The following is a 19,744-nucleotide window of genomic DNA, read 5'->3' as shown; positions in this document are numbered from 1 at the left end:
GGGATATGATAGAAACATTTAAACACATAAAGGGAATCAACACAGTAAAGGAGGAGACTATATTTAAACGAAGAAAAACTACCACAACAAGAGGACATAGTCTTAAATTAGAGGGACAAAGGTTTAAAAATAATATCCGGAAGTATTACTTTACTGAGAGGGTAGTGGATACATGGAATAGCCTTCCAGCTGAAGTGGTAGAGGTTAACACAGTAAAGGAGTTTAAGGAGTGTAAGCATGCGTGAGGCGATCCTAACTATAAGATATCATTATAAGATAAGGTCAGGGACTAATGAAAGTATTTTTAAAAAATACAGACTAGATGGGCCGAATGTTTCTAATTGCCGTCACTTTCCATGTTTCTATGTTTCTTCAAGTTCCTCCTTGTTTTCCAGTTCCACCATGTCTAATTTTGTCTTTGGACCCAGTTTCTGTACCATCAGTTCCAATTCTAACTCAGAATGTATTCACCTTGCCAGGTATTTTTCCCCATCCTTTTCCTTTCTTCTCCATTGTAAAGCTCCAACTGAACTCACTGTTTTATATCACTCTCCATCCTTCTTTCTTTAATGATGGCTGTCTCTCTTATGTTCTCTCTCCCGTTTCTTATGAATATGTTTCCTTTCACTAGTGACTTATCCTGTAAAAAGCTTGAATTGAACTCACATTCATCCTAGCTATGACAGGTCTCTTGGTGATGATATTTTAACCCCCAGAACATGTAACATTGATTACTAGACTTGGAAATTCATTTGATGTGAACTGCAATTTGTCCTAATTTGGGCTGATTGGGTGATCATCCAAATTCCCAATTTCCGATCCACCATTTAACTAATCACAAAATAAAGGACTCGCAAAATAGACAAACATATTCATTTCACTCGTGATTCAGAATTCCATACATTGCACCAAATAAAGAGATTGGTGTATTATATTGCATTGATGGAAATAAAGATGATTAATGGTTAGGGGACAACCACTAAATGTTGAATTTATTCGCAGATCAAGTGAGACGTGACCAATAGAAGAGAAAAAAATAGGAGTAGTAATAAAAACCTTGATTTATTTACTATATATTTTAGAAATATGTATAGAAATATTTGTTTACTGTTCCTATTCTTTTTCCCTCTATTTGATACTTTTCCTCACTTGATATATGAACCAAAAGGCAGGAAAATGCTATGTATATATTTTGCAGTACACTGATTGTCGCGTTTCAGAGTCCTTTTGGTTCATATCATTTGTTTCCCTAATATTTTTCCATGGACAAAATTTGATAAGCTTAACTGCCACATGCATTAAATTATGCAAATCCATACACATATATTTATATTTTTGGACAACGTTGTTCGGCCAAAACAAATGTTTCCACGGTGCACCAGTCTACTCAGCACTCGGCACGTTATTGGGGTTCGAGGTTTGATGGCTACCTTGCAGGATAACATCAGATGACTATCATCAAACTCAACCCTTTGAACATCATAGAACGCTCCTTGAAAATTGTATTTCAATTTCATTTCGTCAGTATGTGAAATGTTTGTTTTGTTATGCTTTTGGAATAAATTAGAAAAATACATTTCACTACTAGTCATATACGTTTGTTCCGTAGGTTTGGGATTATTTACTGCAGAAAGAAAGTCATGTTTTGTTCTAGAGTACAGAAGTGGTTTTCAATCTTGATAGTATATATGTACTGCATTAACCTACATTTAGACTTGTGTTTTTGTAAACCTATTTCTTGAAATATCTCAAATACATGACAAAGCAGTATGGCCTCAATTTAATACTTTTAGATACATTTTTAAATGATTTCATATTTTTGAATAAGATTTTAAAATGATGCAATATTTTTGAAAACTATTCTAATATTTTTAATATTTTTTAATATATTGATGCATTTTTATATAGGACATATCCTTTGATATTTGGATATTTAGAAAATATTATTTTAAAAATGTATCTAAAAATAAGTAATCATTTTAAATGATTTAAAACACTATAGTGATCCTTTAATTTTAAAACTGATCACTGTTCAGTAGATAAACTCCACAAATAAGGGATAAGGGGTAGCATTAAGGAGGTGGAACAATGAGAATTAGTGATAAAAGCCCTCTCTATCTCTTTCTCTCTGTGTACACAAATCTGCTAAACCATACAGGTCTTTTTTTCCACCTACATACCTGCTTTATATCCATCCACATTCACACACATGACTATTTTTCCTTGAAAGTAGTTTTGAAGTTTTGTAAAGAAGTCAAGTAGTCAAGTCAAGGAGTCTTGAAAATTAAAACATAAAACTTGAGACAATGATGCAGTTTTATTATTGATGTAATTTGTTTCATAGTGACAGCTGTCTACAAGAGATACAACATGCCTAAATGTCCTGGTAATCAGTTGAATTCAGACTGTGCTACAAAATAAGGTTAAAGTTCTATGGATGGCAAGCAGCTATGAAATGATTAAATAAATGATGACTTCTTGGCAATGTTCTTAGGAGATGATGACAACTGCAAAAAATAAAAAATAAACATGTTTAGTGTAAAGTGCAGTGATATTTGGTTAACTAACCAAGCTTTATAGAAAGAAAACATTAACATTAATATTTCTTAACATGATTTTCTAAGCAGGGGCCAGTGGTTTCCAATGCCCCACTAAGCAGTCTGCATACCTTCCAGACAAGCTAACAAATAAGTAGGTGAGAGATCTTGAGTAAGTTCCTCTCGCCTCCCATTATACGTAACCATCTAGAAAAAAATGTTTGTAACAGGTAACGTATATTAAACTATTGGTTCCCTTACTTCACTGTGATGTAAGCATGAACTGTATGCATGTAATACATCATTACAATTTTACTTATACATTCAGGGCCGGCGCCACCTGTAAGGCGACCTAGGCAGCCGCCTAGGGCGCAACTTACCAGGGGGCGCCGGATCCCTGTCCCCGGTGCACCTCCTCATGCTGCGCCGCCTGAGCGCTTTAACAAGCCCCAGGCGGCGCAGCACTGCTGCATGGAGGGCGGCCGGGTTTCAGTGACCGGCAGGAGGGAAGCACAGAGCGCTCCCTCCTGCCGGTCTCTCCACAGAGGTTCCTGTCCCGGGTTCCGCGCCGCCCGGCCACACTACATGGGCAGGAGGGGAGGGTAAGGACCACTATGGGAGGGGGGGGGGAATAACGGACCACTATGGGAGGGGGGGTGGGGGGGGGAATAACGGACCACTATGGGTGGGGGGGGGAATAACGGACCACTATGGGATGGGGGTGGGGGTGGGGGGAGGGAATAACGGACCACTAGGGGAGGGGAGGGAATAACGGACCACTAGGGGAGGGAGGGTGGGGGGGTTGGATAAGGACCGGGGGGGGTGGATAAGGACCATGAGGGGGGGAAAGGACCACTAGGGGAGGGGAGGGAGGTAAGGACCACTGGAGGTGGGTAAGGACCAGGGGGGGGGCTAAGGACCAGGGGGGTAAGGACCATGAGGGGGGGAAAGGACCACTAGGTGAGGGGAGGGAGGATAAGGACCACTAGGGGAGGGAGGGAGAGGGGGGATAAGGACCACTGGGGGGGGTAAGGACCAGGGGGGTAAGGACCACTAGGGGAGGGGAGGGAGGATAAGGACCACTAGGGGAGGGAGGGAGAGGGGGGGATAAGGACCACTGAGGGTGGGTAAGGACCAGGGGGGTAAGGACCACTAGGGGAGGGGAGGGAGGATAAGGACCACTAGGGGAGGGAGGGAGAGGGGGGATAAGGACCACTGGGGGTGGGTAAGGACCAGGGGGGTAAGGACCACTAGGGGGGTAAGGATCATGAGGGGGGTAAGGACCACTAGGGGAGGGGAGGGAGGATAAGGACCACTAGGGGAGGGAGGGAGAGGGGGGATAAGGACCACTAGGGGAGGGAGGGGGTGGATAAGGACCCCTGGGGGTGGGTAAGGACCAGGGGGGTAAGAACCACTGGGGGGGGGTAAGGACCACTAGGGGAGGGGAGAGTAAGGACCACTAGAGGAGGGGGAGGAAGGACCACTAGGGGAGGGGAGGGAGGGTAAGGACTACTATGGGAGGGGAGGAGGGAGGAAGGACCACTAGGGGAGGGGTGAGTCAGGACCACTGGGGGAGGGGGGTGAAGGAACACAGGGGGAACAGGGGTGGGAAGGTAAGGACCACTGAGGGAGGAGGAGGGGAGGTCCACTAGGTGTTTGGGAGAGGGAGGACCACTAAGGAGGGGAAGGACCACCAAAGAGGGGTAAGGAGGGAGGACTACTAAGGAGAGGGAAGGAGGGTAGGACCACTAAGGGGGGGGGGGATTACCACTAAGGGGGTGGTGGGAGTAGGGGAAGGTCTACTAAGGGGTTTGAGAGAGGGAGGACCACTAAGGGGTTTGGGAGAGGGAGGACCACTAAGGGGGGGAGAGGGGAGTGAGAAGACCACCAAGGGGGGACTGCAGAGGGGCAGGGGGCCAAGGGAGAGCACTAAGTGAGACACACACACACAGAGAAACATACAATGCATTCCTACTCACACACAATACATCCCTTACGTTCTCTTACATAATTAATGCACCCCTTACAGACACACACTGCATTCAATTACATACACAGAAACAAACCTTGCACCCCTTACACACACACACATACACACACACACACAGAAACATACAATGCATTCCTTACACGCAAACACACACTACATCCCATATAAACACACTACATCCCTTACACAAATTGCACACATAAAAAATCCCCAACTCATGGATGGGCCATGTAGGTGGATTTATGGGTGGGCATTGTAGGCGTATGCCCCCTGGGGGCCCAGACCTTGAGCTGTGTAAGGGGCCCTAAAAAATTGAGCTGCTTCCTGTTCGTTAATTGTTGTGAGCACTGTTAAAAACAGTCTCCAGAGAGCCTCTTCTACACCAGACCTGTGGAGCCAGACTGAGCCCATCATCAGCCTCTTGTCCTCATCTGGTGGTAAGTAGGCAATCCAATATATTATTAGTGGCACTAATCTCTAATTTACCGCACATTAAATGGATACTATAGTCACCAGAAGCACTACAGCATAATGTAGTGGTTCTGGTGTCTATAGCCTCTGCCTGTAGGCTTTTTAATGTAAACACACTGTCTTTTCAGATAAAAGACACTTTGTGAAGACTGGCGTTGGCCCATATGGCAGAGCATATGGGTGGGGCATTGTGATGTCACATGGTGGGCAGGACATATGGGGGGGGGGGGGGGCGGCAAAATTGTTTTTGCCTAGGGCGGCAAAAATCCTTGCACCGGCCCTGTATACATTGTCTTATCTAAAATAAAAAAAATGTAAAGCAAAATGATATTCCCAAAACCCAAACCCATACTAATATTTCATTGGCATAGCATTCCCAACTACAAAAATACAGGTGCACAAGACATCCTGCAATTCCTAGTGTAAACCCACATTGGGCACCCACATTCTCAAAGGTCACGTTGCAGGAGGAGGTCTGTAGTGGCAAGCAACATTTAGGCCTGGCTGGTAGGGCTCAGAGCGTACAGTTGTAAAAGCAGGGGCTGGCTTCTAATATGGTTAACATTTTTGTACATAATCAAATTAACAAGTCAGCACGGGGATAAATACGACTATAGAACTTGACATTACCATCTGTTATATCTGGATAGAAACACCATGCGGCGTCTGGATCGGAAGAGTCATAACAGCATCCTTTGTTGTAGCATTGGTCCATGTCAATTCCTGAATGACCACAATTCACTCTAGATTTTGCTTCCACTGCACAGTGTATTGTTTCTAGAAAACAAGAGAGAATACAAAGCATGTTATGACAGGATTAAATACAGTCTATATACTGTGTGTATGTTTCTGTATGCCATTGCTCTCTGGAATTAGCTTTTCATTCATGGGTTTAAAAGACTCTAAAATAAAAACCATTCTATACTATGAACTAAACTTTACCAAGTATCATGTATTAATATATGATTAACCCCATAAGGATGGCTGGTATGCTATGCCATCCTTGGGGACCCGGCTCTAAACGCCGGCGGGCGGCATAGCACGCCCATGCCATCCAGGGGACTTACCTGCTCATTGGCGATCCAATGATGGCGATTGCGATGGGAGGACTTACCTGGCATCCCATGATGGCATACCATTTGCAATAGTAGACAACCCAAGGTATTGCAAATGGGCTATGTCCAGTCTTTTTTAGCAGCCACTTAGTCACAAACACTGGCCAAAATTGGCGTTCAATTTAGTTTTTTGCATTTTTCACACACAAACAAATATTAAAGCTAACTTTGGCCAGTGTTTGTGACTAAGTGACTACTACAAAAGATTGGTCTACCATACGGTCTCAAAGGCAACGTAACCAATCTGGCGAATTTCAACGTGCAAAAAACTGAAAAATGTAACATGCTATATTAGACCCTGTAACTTCCCAAAACACCATAAAACCTGTACATGGGGGGTGCTGTTTTACACGTGAGCCATCGCCGAATACAAATATTTGTATTTTATTGCAGTAAAAGCTAACAGTATTATGACATTCACAGTTAAAATGTCATGCAGATGAGCAAAGCTCTGAACTCTTCATATCCCGCTACACAGCCTCTTGTGGTTCTTCAACGGTTTAGAAGATCTCCTAATACTCTTCCAAGGGCAGATCAGCAAGTATCTTCATTATTTTCAGAAACACATGTTCAGGTTAAAATGGTCTGAAAGGTCTGATCCATTATTGGAGTGTTCTTGTTTTCATAGGTCAGTAGTAAATTTGTTTTTGATATATTAGCGCACCTTTGGCCTATCCATCCTTGTACATTACGGTATACCTTGGAACGCTAAGTGTATATTGTTTTTTGGGTTTATTCATCTAACAGCAAATGTTGTTGAAATGAGAACTAAATTTAGGTCAAAATTGTGTAATGGCAGAAGAATTCTCCAAATACGTAATTTTTTTAAAATCATCCATATTTTTTCTATATTTAAGTAATAATTTATCAGGGTTTAGGATTTAGTGTATGAACTTATATCTTGATTCTGTTTTTTTTGTTTTTTTTTATATTGATAATGGCCTCTGTCTCCTAGCAGTGAATTGAGAAGCTGATTGACCAGTGTAAGTAAGTAGCTTTTTTTCAGATTATTTTACCTGTTTTGATCTCGGGTTTGAAACACCATGGAACACCTGAGACAGTGGAATCAAAGCAGCACTCATTCTCTTCACACTCTGTTGGGGTCACTCCAGGAGGTCCACAGTTCACTCTATCGTGGGGATGTACAGCAGAACAGTCATGTTCCACTGGCAGAAAAATAAGATTTTATTATATAGAATATTATTGAATATTTATTTTTTCCAAAAATTAAGCAAACTTTACTTGACTAAAACTTAACAAAACAGAGATAGTAAATGTCAAAGAAATATCAAGGTGGCTGGAGGATTGTTGCCGAAAATTACAGGACACCAATGCCTTTTGACAATTTTAACAATAATAAATGCTAAGTTATTAACTTGTAGAAATTAATTTATTATAGGGAGAGCGTGTCAGGTTGCTAGGTTGGAGATGGGGGGTAACCTCTAATGTAAATGTTGAGAAAAAACATAAAAAACACTCATGAAAGAGAAGTGGGGATTAGATAAAAGTCACTCCAACTATAACTTTCATGACAGGAAGCAAACCACGGAATAATGATAAATAAAACTTAAAGTTTATTATGACATATTAATATAGCCTAAGAGAAAACATATGTAGTAAATCCTGGCTACTGTCCAGTCAATGGGACTGCAAAGATAGTGAAAGACATATAAAATCAATATCATGACATAGATATAAGATACAAATTAGCTAACAAACATGTATCAGGTATGGAAGGAAAAGTGAAAGAAAAAGGAACCATCAAATGTATCTGATGTCTACAGATAAGATAACCAATAAAGTTAAAAAAAATAATAATAGTACACTGTGAGAGAGATAGATAACTGTCCTGAAAAAAATCTGTCATTAAGTGCAGAAATAAAAAAGGAAAAAAGGTAAAATAGGTGAATACTAATGTAATCATGTAGGGGGGGAGCAAGTAAGTATTCCTATCATGCCTTTGAGGGCACCCCCTTAAAAAATGCTAAACCCCCCTTACTACCTCCCTGTAACTAAGACGGAGGAAAGGAAAAGGGAAAATGTAACAAGTAATACGTAAAAAAGTAAAAAAAAAATTAAAAATAGAAAATAAAAGAACTAAATACTAATTATGAGGTGGCAGTCTATACAATCAAATAATAAGCTGCAGCATCGTTCCAAATTCACAGCCACCCTCATACACAACTGTCCCGATGCACGTTTCACATCTAACTGGCTCTTCCAGTTTATATATTTTTTTTATTTCATTATTTTTGATTCACTTACTTTTTTACGTATTACTTGTTACATTTTCCTTGGAAGGACCCTCTAGTCCGCATGTGTAGCCGCTGCTATATATTCCTATATATTCATATATTTGAACTAAAACCTAGAAATTCTTTGACTTTTACATATTTTGACTCTTGTTCCATGTTCCATGGTTATTTATTTATTTTCTGTTTTTATTTCTGTTTTTGTGTTTTTTTTCTACACTTATCTAATTTATTACTAGAGGATTTAAGAGAGACATTTATACGTACCCCTCTTTTGATCACTAGTTTAGTGAAAGAGCAAAGTCAGGCTCTTTCCCTGCATATAGCATCACCAATTAACACTGTATGTGAAGACATTTTTCTGCAAATCTCCAGACAAGCCTTGATATACTGCTAATTTCTTAATTTTGTTTTTAAATAGACTTTTTAGAGCACTTTTTTTTTAGGGTTATAATTTGCTTTCCTCTGGTACAGATACCGAACCTTTGATACAGAATTATTTTTCATAATTTTTTTCTTTTTGCTGCAAATGTGAAATTAGGGATATTCTCAATAAAAGCAAAATGTGATACAAAACCCATATAGGTTATCTGACTCAGATACAGAACATTTTATGCTATATTCATTATTTTATTTTAATGTTTTTGTTTTGTTTTGCTGCAAATGTGAAATTAGAGATATTCTCAATTTGATATACATTCCTTTTGTTTTAAATATTATTTTGCTAAACCTAGCAGAGGGGGCTATCTTGGATCCGACACCTATTGACAGTTTGGTGTATATATATTAAAAAATATATATCTTTATATATATATATTAGTTTGGTTGGTTTTGTCTCATACAGTTATGTTTTTTATAACTTTATATTTAGTGATTGCAATGAAATGTTACCTGCTTGTATAGCTGGCTGATAACACCACACAACATCAGGTATGCTGGAATCAAAGCAACATCCCTTATCTGTGCAGTTGTGTGCAGAGATTCCTGGATACCCACAATTCACTCTGGCAGGGGGATTGGCAGGGTTACATTCTGTTGCTGAAGGGAAAAAAAAAATCAAGAGAAAAAGAATAATGGATAAACAAAAGAAAGTTAAAAAAACCAAAAAAAAACCCCACAAAAATAAAAGCAAGTTATCCAACTGTGTTCACAATTTAGAATCAATTATATATTCAAACAAAGTAATACATTTATTAATATATTATTTATTATGATTCATCAAACCTCCTAAAATTAATACATTAATAATATTATCCTTTGGTAAAATAGTGGCTGTAGGTTTTTTTGGTTTTTTTTTATACTTCATTTTTTAAACTTATACTTCAACACAGCTGCTTAGCAAGATTAAACTTGATCTATTTGTGTATATAGATGTGTATTTTTTCTAATTCTGGAGGTCCTGAGTGTGGATAAGTTGAAGGCCCTGTCACTTGTGAGATTTGTGCAAAATGTAACTACAGGTTAGCATATATTGATGTTATGCAGAGCATGATTGGAATGGCAGGCCAATTAAGTTAACCCCTGCAGTGCTGCATGCGAAGGTATTATTGAAGGAATCTCTCACAAGGAGTCTTGTAGGTTACAGTATGTGTACAGACAAACTTACATTCAAATCTCCAAGGTGTAAAACACCAGATACTGTCATAAACGCTGTCGTCAAAGCAGCAGCCTCTCTTTTCACACTCATCAGCGGTAATCCCCGAAAATCCACACTCATCTCTGGATTTGGGCTGCACGCCACATTTGTCTGTGTGATAAAGCAAGTAAGTAAATCTGCATCACAAAAAATAGATATATCACAGACAGGCTTCATTTTGACAGATCTAAACATATTCAATATCTATAGCATTCTCTCTCCCCCAACCCCCTGCTTTGAAAAGAAGACATATGTGCATCTCATTTCAATAAAAGTTACCTTCCTTCATGCATTATTAAAAATTTATCAAAATGTTCTCTTCTAAAAACTGATGCAAATATATAAAAGGGGAGGAATCATCAATGCAATGTACCTGCTGGTTCTACTGGTTTCCATGGTAATTGCCCCACCTTTACTTCTTTAGCCAATATTTTAGAACAGAGCGTTTTATTACTGGCCACCCCTCACATTGTGTTCTAAATATGTAAAATGTCACAGTTCTAGAACCAGACACTCGGACAGAATGCAAGAGAAGACATTGCAATACTTAGAGTGGCCGGGCTATGCAAAAGGAGAGAGGTTAGTGTACAACCGAAGTCAAAGGAGTATAGAGATACGGAACAACGATAGGACAAGCCAAGGTCAAGTATCAGGGAAGACAGAGTAAACAAGAGACCTAGCCAAAATTCGCTAACCAACAATCAGACAGAGTAAACGTGCTATTGGGCAACAGGGCAACAAGGCACGGAGGAGGTAAGTTTAAATATGGTTAGGCTACCTCTGATTGGATAGTTTCCACTTAGAATTAATTACAATGCGTGGAAGGTAATTGACCCTTCCAGTTTGAGCCCTGACGTCATCACTATGCGCCGTCACAGGTGGCTGACTCGGAAGTGTGCAGCGTCAGAAGGAATACTGGTGGGAGCTGTGGCAACGGGAACTGCCATGAGCAGCGAGCGGGCAGGTGGCCTGACAGGACAAGTGCCGGCGGGATTCGCAGCAAGGGAAGCCGGCGCGAGCAGCGATCAGGCAGGGGACTTGACATGATAAGTGTCGGTGGGACCCGCGGCAAAGGGGACCGCTGCGAGCGGCGAGCAGGCAGGGGCCTGACATAAACAGGACACTGACCTAATTTTTATTGTATGATTTGATTTGCATGATTTTTTTTATATAGCTTTACCAAATATATATTTTTTAAAATCCATTTCATGACTTTCTAGGACAGATTGTCATGTATGTGCTATCGAGGACAGATTCACATGAAATTAAATCCTTTTCTTAACCCCTTGATGGGTGAACCATTTTTAAATTCTTATATCTTTGTGACCGAGGGGTTTTGACAGTTTTGGCAATCCTATCACTGGTCCACCCCCTCTACCTCCCTCCCACCAATGTCCTGATTCTCAGGACACCGGAGTTGGGAGGTATGTTAGTGCTGCAGGAGTGGTTAGATAGCACTCTGGGCTTCCCCTATTGCCAGATGCTGTGCGAGAGGCTGTTAGTGGGCAGTTGGGAAGTATTGCCATCTGTTTCCTATCCAGCCTCACATACAGACACTGGAGGAAAGCACTGAGCTTCACACCCTCTATAACAGTTCCTGTAGCTCTGCTGTTAAGGCTGACTGGACTACAGAGGACACATGCTGGTACTTATCTCTTCCAGCTAGCCTATTTAGCTAAAATAACACACCACATTTTAAGGGCTGGATATAGGGGCCCCCTAGTGGGCATGCACTGACCTATAGACAGGTGCCAACTTCCTCATTGGAAATTCAGCCCTGTCAGTGCATACCATCTGTAAAAGATGTTTACTTGTTCTATTTAAAATGGGTCTAAATTTAGCAGTAATATTCATTTTTTTTTTTGTATCCTTAACATACATTCAGAAAATTGAAAGTGAATCTTATAAGCCTTCTATTACTTCAAAGACATCTGGTATCCGGTTTCTTCTCCTCCAGCAATACCACACGTGTATGTCAGTTCCAGATATTTGAAGAATTTATAGTGTCAAATTGGAGACATGCCAGTTGGCTTGCTTCTCAGAGTAGCTATTTGGTGATTGGACATTACCTGTGTCATTATACTGGAGTTCCACATACAGCCAAAGATATTATGTGGCAGTAAGCATCTGATTGCTGTGGCGTGGGTCCAGATTGATCAAATACCAAGTACAGCCTTGTGGGGTCTCTTGACAGACTCCCTACTTTGTGAGAAAATCTGACATTAGTTAGGTCTCACATTGTTCAGGGAGACCCAAGATGGGGGGAACTAAAAGGCTGCCATACATTGTCATCATTAAGTCAATCATTGCTGGTGGATATGGCAGCCATCGCAAAGGTCTTTCACAATGATATATTATTCCAGACTACGTTGCGATATTACTAACGATAGTTTTAACTGAACCACGAAAAGCCAGTGTCAATAATGCAGGAGAGAACGGCTTAAAATTTAAATGATTTGCTTAAAGAAAGGTCCTGAGTATTGCGCACTCTAATTCTACATAGTTAGCTGATGAGTTTTAACATTAGTCTACTTGTGTAAACATTTAAAAGCGATTTATCACTTCAAGTGAAAAGTATAAAATAATAGCTCAAATTTATTTCGGATTTTTGCCAGTTAATTTACATTACCTTCCTTCTAGTGTTTTTCTGAATGAGTTTATTGATAAAAGGTTTGCAAAAAAAAAAAAAGGAAAAGAAATACTACTTTTAAGTTCAATTGTTTAATAATATAGAGATTAAACAACAGAATCCACTATTCCACGTCTCACAGCTCACATTTATAAAAACTTTTGTGGCGAGGAAAACAATTTAAAGACTTCATAAATACTGAGGATACGTAATTGAATTAACTTTATCTATGAAAGGTCAGGAAATCCCTACTGTAATATAAACCAAAGCCTCAAAGGAAAAGAGAAAGAAGGCAGGTAAGTGGAAAGGTTTGGGTAAAAGATACAATTACCTTATGAAAGACACAAAATGACAGGTATTATAATAGAGGATTAAGAATCAATTCACCACTCGCAGGGAAGGTCTAAACTTAAAGCACCAAAACAACTTCACCTTAAAGAAATTATTTTAGTGAATAGATTATACTGTTTCAATCGTATTGCTCAATTCTCAGCCGTTTAGGATTTAAATACATTTTGTTTGTGTTTATGTAGCCACTTCCACACCTCTTCTAACTGTGACTCATACAGTCACAATGGTTTCATTTTCCGTCAGATGTGAGAGCACAGTGTGTTTACTTTAGTTTTTTAGTTTCTTGAACTTGAATCACACATGGGATCCTGCTGCAGGCTCTAGAAGGCTTATTACAATAAAAGGACGTTTAAACATTAGATCTCTCTTAACAGGAAATGTGTAGGTAGACTGTATAAGTCACAGGCAGGGAAGGTGTGGCTATGATTGTGTAAACAAAGTGAATTAACTGATAAATGGCAGATAATTGAGCAGTGAGACTGCAGGGATATAATCTACACACCAAAACTGCTTTATTAAACTAAAATAGTTTTGTTGCTCAAAATGCTCTTTTAAGTGTATCACTAAACATTATAATGTGGAGTGTCTGGGGCCTCTAAAAAATGGTAAACCTAAGTCTGCAAATATATATATATGATGACACTGAAATATCAAAGTTTCCATGATATGTATGTTATTGTCTTCACATATTAAACTTAGACTGCTTCTTCCTGATCAGTCTTTTCTAACCATAAACTTTGAAAATATATGCATGTACAGGAATGTACAAGAATTCTGGAAATATATAAATATAAACAATATGTAATTTACTGATTTCCCAGAAAACAAAGGACATTTAAAAAAAAATATTGAAACTGAAATCATTGCCATCTATTAATTCATATATTTTCTTTAATGATGTGACATGGACGGTAAGGAGTTTCCCATTATCTTTAAAATGCTAGCTAAATGATCGATATTTAAAATAATGTCCAGTAGCATAATTAAAGCTAAGCACTTACAATTGATGGGCAAGTAGCCTTCGGTCCCTAGAATGAGGACTGTCACCAGAATCCAGAACATGGTGTTTGTCGTTGGTGTTCAGTTTTCCAGGAATCAAGGTGGAAATGTGATGCAGTGTTAGTTGCAGTGTGATTTATATTGTAGCTCTTGTTTGTTTAATTGGCTGTGATAACATATTTCTCACTAGGCGTGAAACATACAGGTTTGATAATATTTACCTAGATGACGGTCAGGATAGGAATCTTTGTCCAGAGCTTATGTGACAAATATTACGTGGCATGAAAGGATAAAAGTTGGGGTAGATAATTAAGTCATTAGAGAATTATTTATTTTCCCTTTTTCTTTTCCTTATCTAAATTTCGTCATAGCCTCTCCCCTATTTCTAAGGGTGCTTATCCACTAAACCATTAATTTCATCCACCACGTTAGGTAACTAAAATGTGGGTAACGTTAATAAATATGTTGGAGTCCCATGGTATGAACAAGGTCTATAACAATCTATGGTCTTGCTGTTTATATTCCTACTGCATTGAGTGGTTGATATGTGAATAAAGAACTTCGCTGAGTACTTCTCTGAATTTAAGTTAAGGGAAAGTGACTGTGACCACTATTTATAGGACAACCCATCACATACACAAGAATGACACAGATTTATGACAAGACTACATCGTTTGAAAGTATATATTCGTTCAAACATTAGTATGGAGTTTCACTTTTTATTAGATTAATCCCTTGAGTTACATATGCTCTTTCCCTCTACAATCTTACAGAGCTTCTCCTGAGCAATACCATGAGGTGATGAGACCTCTGACTTTGGTGGAAGACGGTCTGTAATTTTAAAGTTAAGAAATAAATTACTGATCTCTAGCACACTGTGAACTGATGTGTGTCTGTTTCTTCAGGCATTAACTTGATACGCAATGTTTTTACATTACAAGGCTCGATGAAGACACCTTGTAGAGTCAAAATGTTAACTGTTCAGATCACGACTGAATACAACTTACAAATCTCTTTGAAGTATACTGAAGGTTATAACTTAAGGGGACACTCGAGGCACTAATAAATGTGTTGCAGAATGCTACACCATATACTTGCCTTTTTAGCCACAGCCCCACACTTCCGAAAAAGACTTCCTAATCAAAAAGGTATGTACTCAGCTCACCTACTGACAGGACTGAATGATCTAAACAAGAAAACAATCTGCATTAGAAGGAAAAGGACTCACAGGGAGACATATAGTAAGGATATCACTATCTGTTGGTCTATAATTTATCTGACTGTCTGCAGCCAAGTAGTGACTTAAACACAGCTCACCCAATGCTGTTGGGGTTGTGACTGTGTGTATACATTAAATAAGGAAGTATTCCTGTATTGAGGGGGTTTTGCTAAAGAGTCTGGCTTATGGTGCAGTATTCTACAAAACATTTATTGGTGCCCTGTAGGTGCACTGTCATGAATGCTGTCAGTGCCAACCATTGTTATTTCCTCTACTGCACACTTCACCCCAGTAGCTGCTTCAGCAAGGTTTGCTGGGGTGTGGTAAAATGGTGATAAAAAAAAAAAAAAAAGGATATTGGTACATAACTTCCATCAACATTTCAACCACTTACTGGACAACGTGAAGTAGAAAGACCTTCACTTTTAAAGGCTGTGCTAAACTTATTTCTAGGATTCCCCTTTGGATAGAAATAGAATGATGAATGATGAATTCTAATGTTTCTTCCAAGAGACAAGCTCTGCAATACCAGATTACAACCCAAATCCACATACTCATAACTAAAGTTTTACAAATCCATGAGTGTTTATTTGTTTTCTCTTGCATTCTACATGCATCTGGATCTCAAAGTTCTGTATTTCTGTACAAGATTCCATTTTTTTTTTTAATATCTGCATTTTATATAAGTTTGTCTACATCATGAGGCCATTCACCAAACTTTAGAAACACACCCTGTGCCCATTTTACTGGTAATCCAGTACAAGAAGTAGGGGGATTGGTATTTGATTGCTCTTTCGCTGAACATATTGTAGAAGAGAATTGTGTACCTCCCTGCATTCGGTACTTTTGGGAGACCCCTCTGCACCCCTGCAATCTCTGACATAAAAAGAAAATATGTAAAGGAGGAGTTTGCACACGGGTGGGTACTACTGACAGAGGAGACAAGAAGAATATTTCACCATGAAGATCCACCTGAAGGTTCTTCTACATCAATATAATAAAGATTCAAATAAAATATTGGTTCCTAATTTACAGATAAAACAGATTTTACTTACCACACCTCAGGGTTTTAGTAGAAGATGTCCTAAACTCCCTCCAGGAGTAAATCTGGCACTCCAGTATAACGTTCCTTTGATGCTTCCATCTCAGCCTATAGACCCTGCACTAGTATGATACAAAGTAACTGCAGAATAATCCGCCATAGATAACGAGGTTCCCTGAGTGTAATAAAACATTCCAAAACTCTAAGCTAGCCGGTAACTTACGATCCAACTAAAGGTTCTCCAGTAAGAATGATCCCACTTCTTCGTAGGTTTTTCGACACTCTTCCATTATTAATAAATATTTATTGCATTCCATCCAGCCTACAGGCACATTACTGTTTTTACTCAGAGTACAATATGATTTCAACTCCAAATGGTTTCTGTATTATATTCACAGTGTCTGCCAGTAATTTTATACTCAGTGTAATATAACTCACCTGGAACCATCAGTTGACGATGAGTTACTCACAGGTTTAAAAAAAAAAAAAAAAGAAAAGAAACTTAAATGACAAGATGGATCAATTTAAGTGCTCGAGATATTTATTTAGCGCTCATAGTAGGTCAATGCCTTTTAGCTTCTCAATAAACAACATTGATGTATACAATGAAAGAAAAATCTTATTTTTTCTGGGTCTTTGCCAATATTCCATGTGTAACATAAAATTATAATCTTTTGCTAGGAGTCTGGTCATGTAAATAGCAGAAGAGATTAATACAGATTATATCAGGTAAAGAAAGGTAATACGAAAAACAGGAGCATGTAGGCAAATGCCAAGCTTGAGGCTTAATTAATTCAGCATAAATCTCTATCACAAACTATTATGCGTAATATATACCTCTATCCTGTACTGGACTGTCTATGACAGCTCAGAAAGTTTATACACTGGCTGTATAAACCCACTTATCTTTTACCTTATAGGTTAATAAATACCCAAACTTGGCCCATCATATTTTTGACTTCTTATAATATGAGTTAACAGCAGTGGCAGAACTACGGTGGGTGCAGCCAGTGAGACAGTCGGTGCAGCGGCATCGGGGCCCTCAAGCCGCAGTTGGCCCATTGGGTGCCACCTGATGAGCATATGTGATCAATGGCCCAGATCGACAGTGCCGGGAGTTTTGGTCACTTCCTCCCAGCTTACTAAGAAAGCAGGGAGTCAGGAATGAGGCACAGTCGGTGGTTGGGAGGAAGGAGAGAGACTGCTCTAATCCCACCAGTCTCAGCCAGCGGCAGGATCTCACTGGACCCCAAAAGGTATGGATACAGGGTGGTTAAAATATGGAAATTATACCTTATCTGTAAATTTTGTCATTGTGTGTGTATGTGTCAGTTTGTGTTTATGTGTGAATCTGTGTGTATCAGAATATGTATATCTGTGTGTGTGTAAATGTGTGTGTCAATATGTTTGTGTATCTTTGTCAGTGTGTATACATGTGGCAGTGTATGTGTATCTGTGTATGCATCCCAGTATTGAAAGGTCACTACATGCAAATACAATCCTGCAATCAAAGGCAAACACTACATAGAAGCACACCCCTGCGTTCAAACGCAAACACTACACACAAGTACACCACTGCTTTCAAATGGCAACAGTATACCAAGAAATTCACTCACATATTCTGCTTGATAGAGCCCTTTTGATATCCAAAGGTAATACATTTCAACATTTCGAGGGACTAGTAGGCATTAGGAAATGTTGTGATACAAGTCCACCAAATTACAACAATTCTTCTAGGGTTTGGCAAAATATGAAATCTGAAAACAACTACCAAAAAAATGTTTAGTAATGCGTGAATGGTGAGCTTTTTTATTTGAGCTTAAAAACAATAACAACTAAAAAAGAAAAAAAACAGTTTTCCTTTAAGGTATTATTAAACTACCCAAATGTATCCCACCCAAACCTTTTATGTCATTATTGTACTTTGTTCTGTATTCTTGGCGATAGAGAAAACTATTCGGAAAGTAACCATGGGTGACTCAGTGGGCAGTTGCCAGATGAATACAGTGTTTATCGAGCCATTATCTTATCCATTATTTAAAAGGTTTGTCCAAACAACGGTGGCCTACGTACGTGTGGAGTTATCAGAGCTCTGCTAGATTTCCTGCCCTGACACACTCCTGGCACGTCCTGGACCAATATTATTAGTTGTATTTTTTCATCAGTGAATACATAGCAACTTGGATTTTGCTTTCTGATGGTATTTATTTCAACTCAAAGTTTCCTGGTTAGAACGTTGGAATGGACAGATAGCACCGGGATGGGTTGCTAGCATTTTCCTAGAGATTAGAAAGATCTACGAAAACTCTTGCTCAGTCACTTTAGGTTGTTAAACTATAAAATGAAATGTAGGAAATGAAAAGATGAAGCCGTTCTAAGGGAATGCTTTGTGTGTAGTCTTTGGTTGTTTTGAGTTGAAGGTAGACAGCCTCAACCAGGATAACTAATACAGATTAAGGAACAGAGCACACATACAAATATACTCCCACCACTATGTCACAGTACCCAAATATCGGTGGGTCCCACACTATTTCCCATGTGGGAGGCAAATCAAATAGTGCTAATGTTAAATAAGCTGAAATGTATTTAAATAATCTGTTGTAAGAGCATTGTGAATATAGATAATGCAAAATCAATGTGATAAACGCAATTCAATAAAATGCAGTGTCAAAACTAAACAATATCAGTGATAGTGCTTGGATGTATATACTCACAATGCAAATTATATATCTGCAATGTGTAATGAAGAATATATATTCAAGGTCTATCCAAGGTCATTGTTAATATAACAAGAATGGTTTGTGCAACATAGATGTAACCTGGCAGCCAAGGAGAGTGGACTGGAAGGTGCGTGCGTCAGCAATGACGACTGCACTATACTAGTCAGTGGGGGTGCTAGACGCCGTTGAGTGAGCATGTGTACTGTGTGGCCGTCGCATTCAAAATGACTGAGCGAGTAGAGCAACAAATCTGCATCAAATTTTGCATTAAGCTTGTATATTCCTCCCCGGAAACTATTCAGATGATTCAGAAAGCTTTTGGGTTTAATGCAATGATTACAATCCAAATAAAAGTGTGGTACAAACGCTTCAAAGAAGGTTAAGAATCTGTTACATGATTACAATGATTACATGACTTGAAACTTTCTGGACAGACCTCGTATATTTACGGACCCATTAGAATAAAGGGTATGCAGACTCAATAGTCCTCGCCATCAAAAATATATTGTGCAATACAGTAAACTCTAGAATTCATCATTGTTATTCGGCTAAATAAAATTCCTGTTAATTGATACTGGAACAAAGCAATTCTGAATCGGTACAAGATATCCACATGTAAAACAATTGGGAAAAGATTTGTTCTCCGATTACCAGGAATTATACCTGGATAAACTGGCTCAAACTAATTATCCCACAAGTTTAGTGAACATTAGACTTGGAGATACAGTGCTATCCAAACTGCAGTTTGTCTGAACTCCGGCTAATCGGGCGATCTGTTGAATT

General features: G+C 39.0%; 1 protein-coding gene across 2 annotated transcripts; it reads right to left on the bottom strand.

Moving 5' to 3' along the window:
• Positions 1-2,308: 2,308 nt before the first annotated feature.
• On the bottom strand, positions 2,309-16,714 carry LOC134602216 (putative gastrointestinal growth factor xP4). Of its 2 annotated transcripts, none has more exons than XM_063446888.1 (6): positions 16,680-16,714; positions 9,972-10,112; positions 9,257-9,403; positions 7,130-7,279; positions 5,629-5,775; positions 2,309-2,507 (listed from the first exon to the last, which is right to left on the bottom strand). In XM_063446888.1, the coding sequence occupies exons 1-6, from the start codon at positions 16,687-16,689 to the stop codon at positions 2,491-2,493; spliced, it is 612 nt and encodes a 203-aa protein (XP_063302958.1). In that variant the 5' UTR covers positions 16,690-16,714; the 3' UTR covers positions 2,309-2,490. The 2 variants fall into 2 exon arrangements, with proteins under 2 accessions (XP_063302958.1, XP_063302949.1); XM_063446879.1 differs by lacking the exon at positions 16,680-16,714 and adding an exon at positions 13,983-14,095.
• Between the last annotated feature and the right edge of the window lie 3,030 nt (positions 16,715-19,744).

Source organism: Pelobates fuscus, chromosome 1 (assembly GCF_036172605.1).
Source record: "Pelobates fuscus isolate aPelFus1 chromosome 1, aPelFus1.pri, whole genome shotgun sequence".
Taxonomy (NCBI): domain Eukaryota; kingdom Metazoa; phylum Chordata; class Amphibia; order Anura; family Pelobatidae; genus Pelobates; species Pelobates fuscus.
This window is presented reverse-complemented; position numbering and strand designations above follow the sequence as displayed.

Bases quoted from the DNA above. Each gene is read 5' to 3' on its own strand.
- LOC134602216 (XM_063446879.1), bottom strand. From the start codon at position 14,043: ATGTTCTGGATTCTGGTGACAGTCCTCATTCTAGGGACCGAAGGCTAC. The intron at 10,113-13,982 runs GTAAGTGCTTAG...TTTATCACACAG, and splicing joins AGGCTACTTGCCCATCAATT to ACAAATGTGGCGTGCAGCCC. The intron at 5,776-7,129 runs GTAAAATAATCT...CTTGTTTTCTAG, and splicing joins CAAACCCGAGATCAAAACAG to AAACAATACACTGTGCAGTG.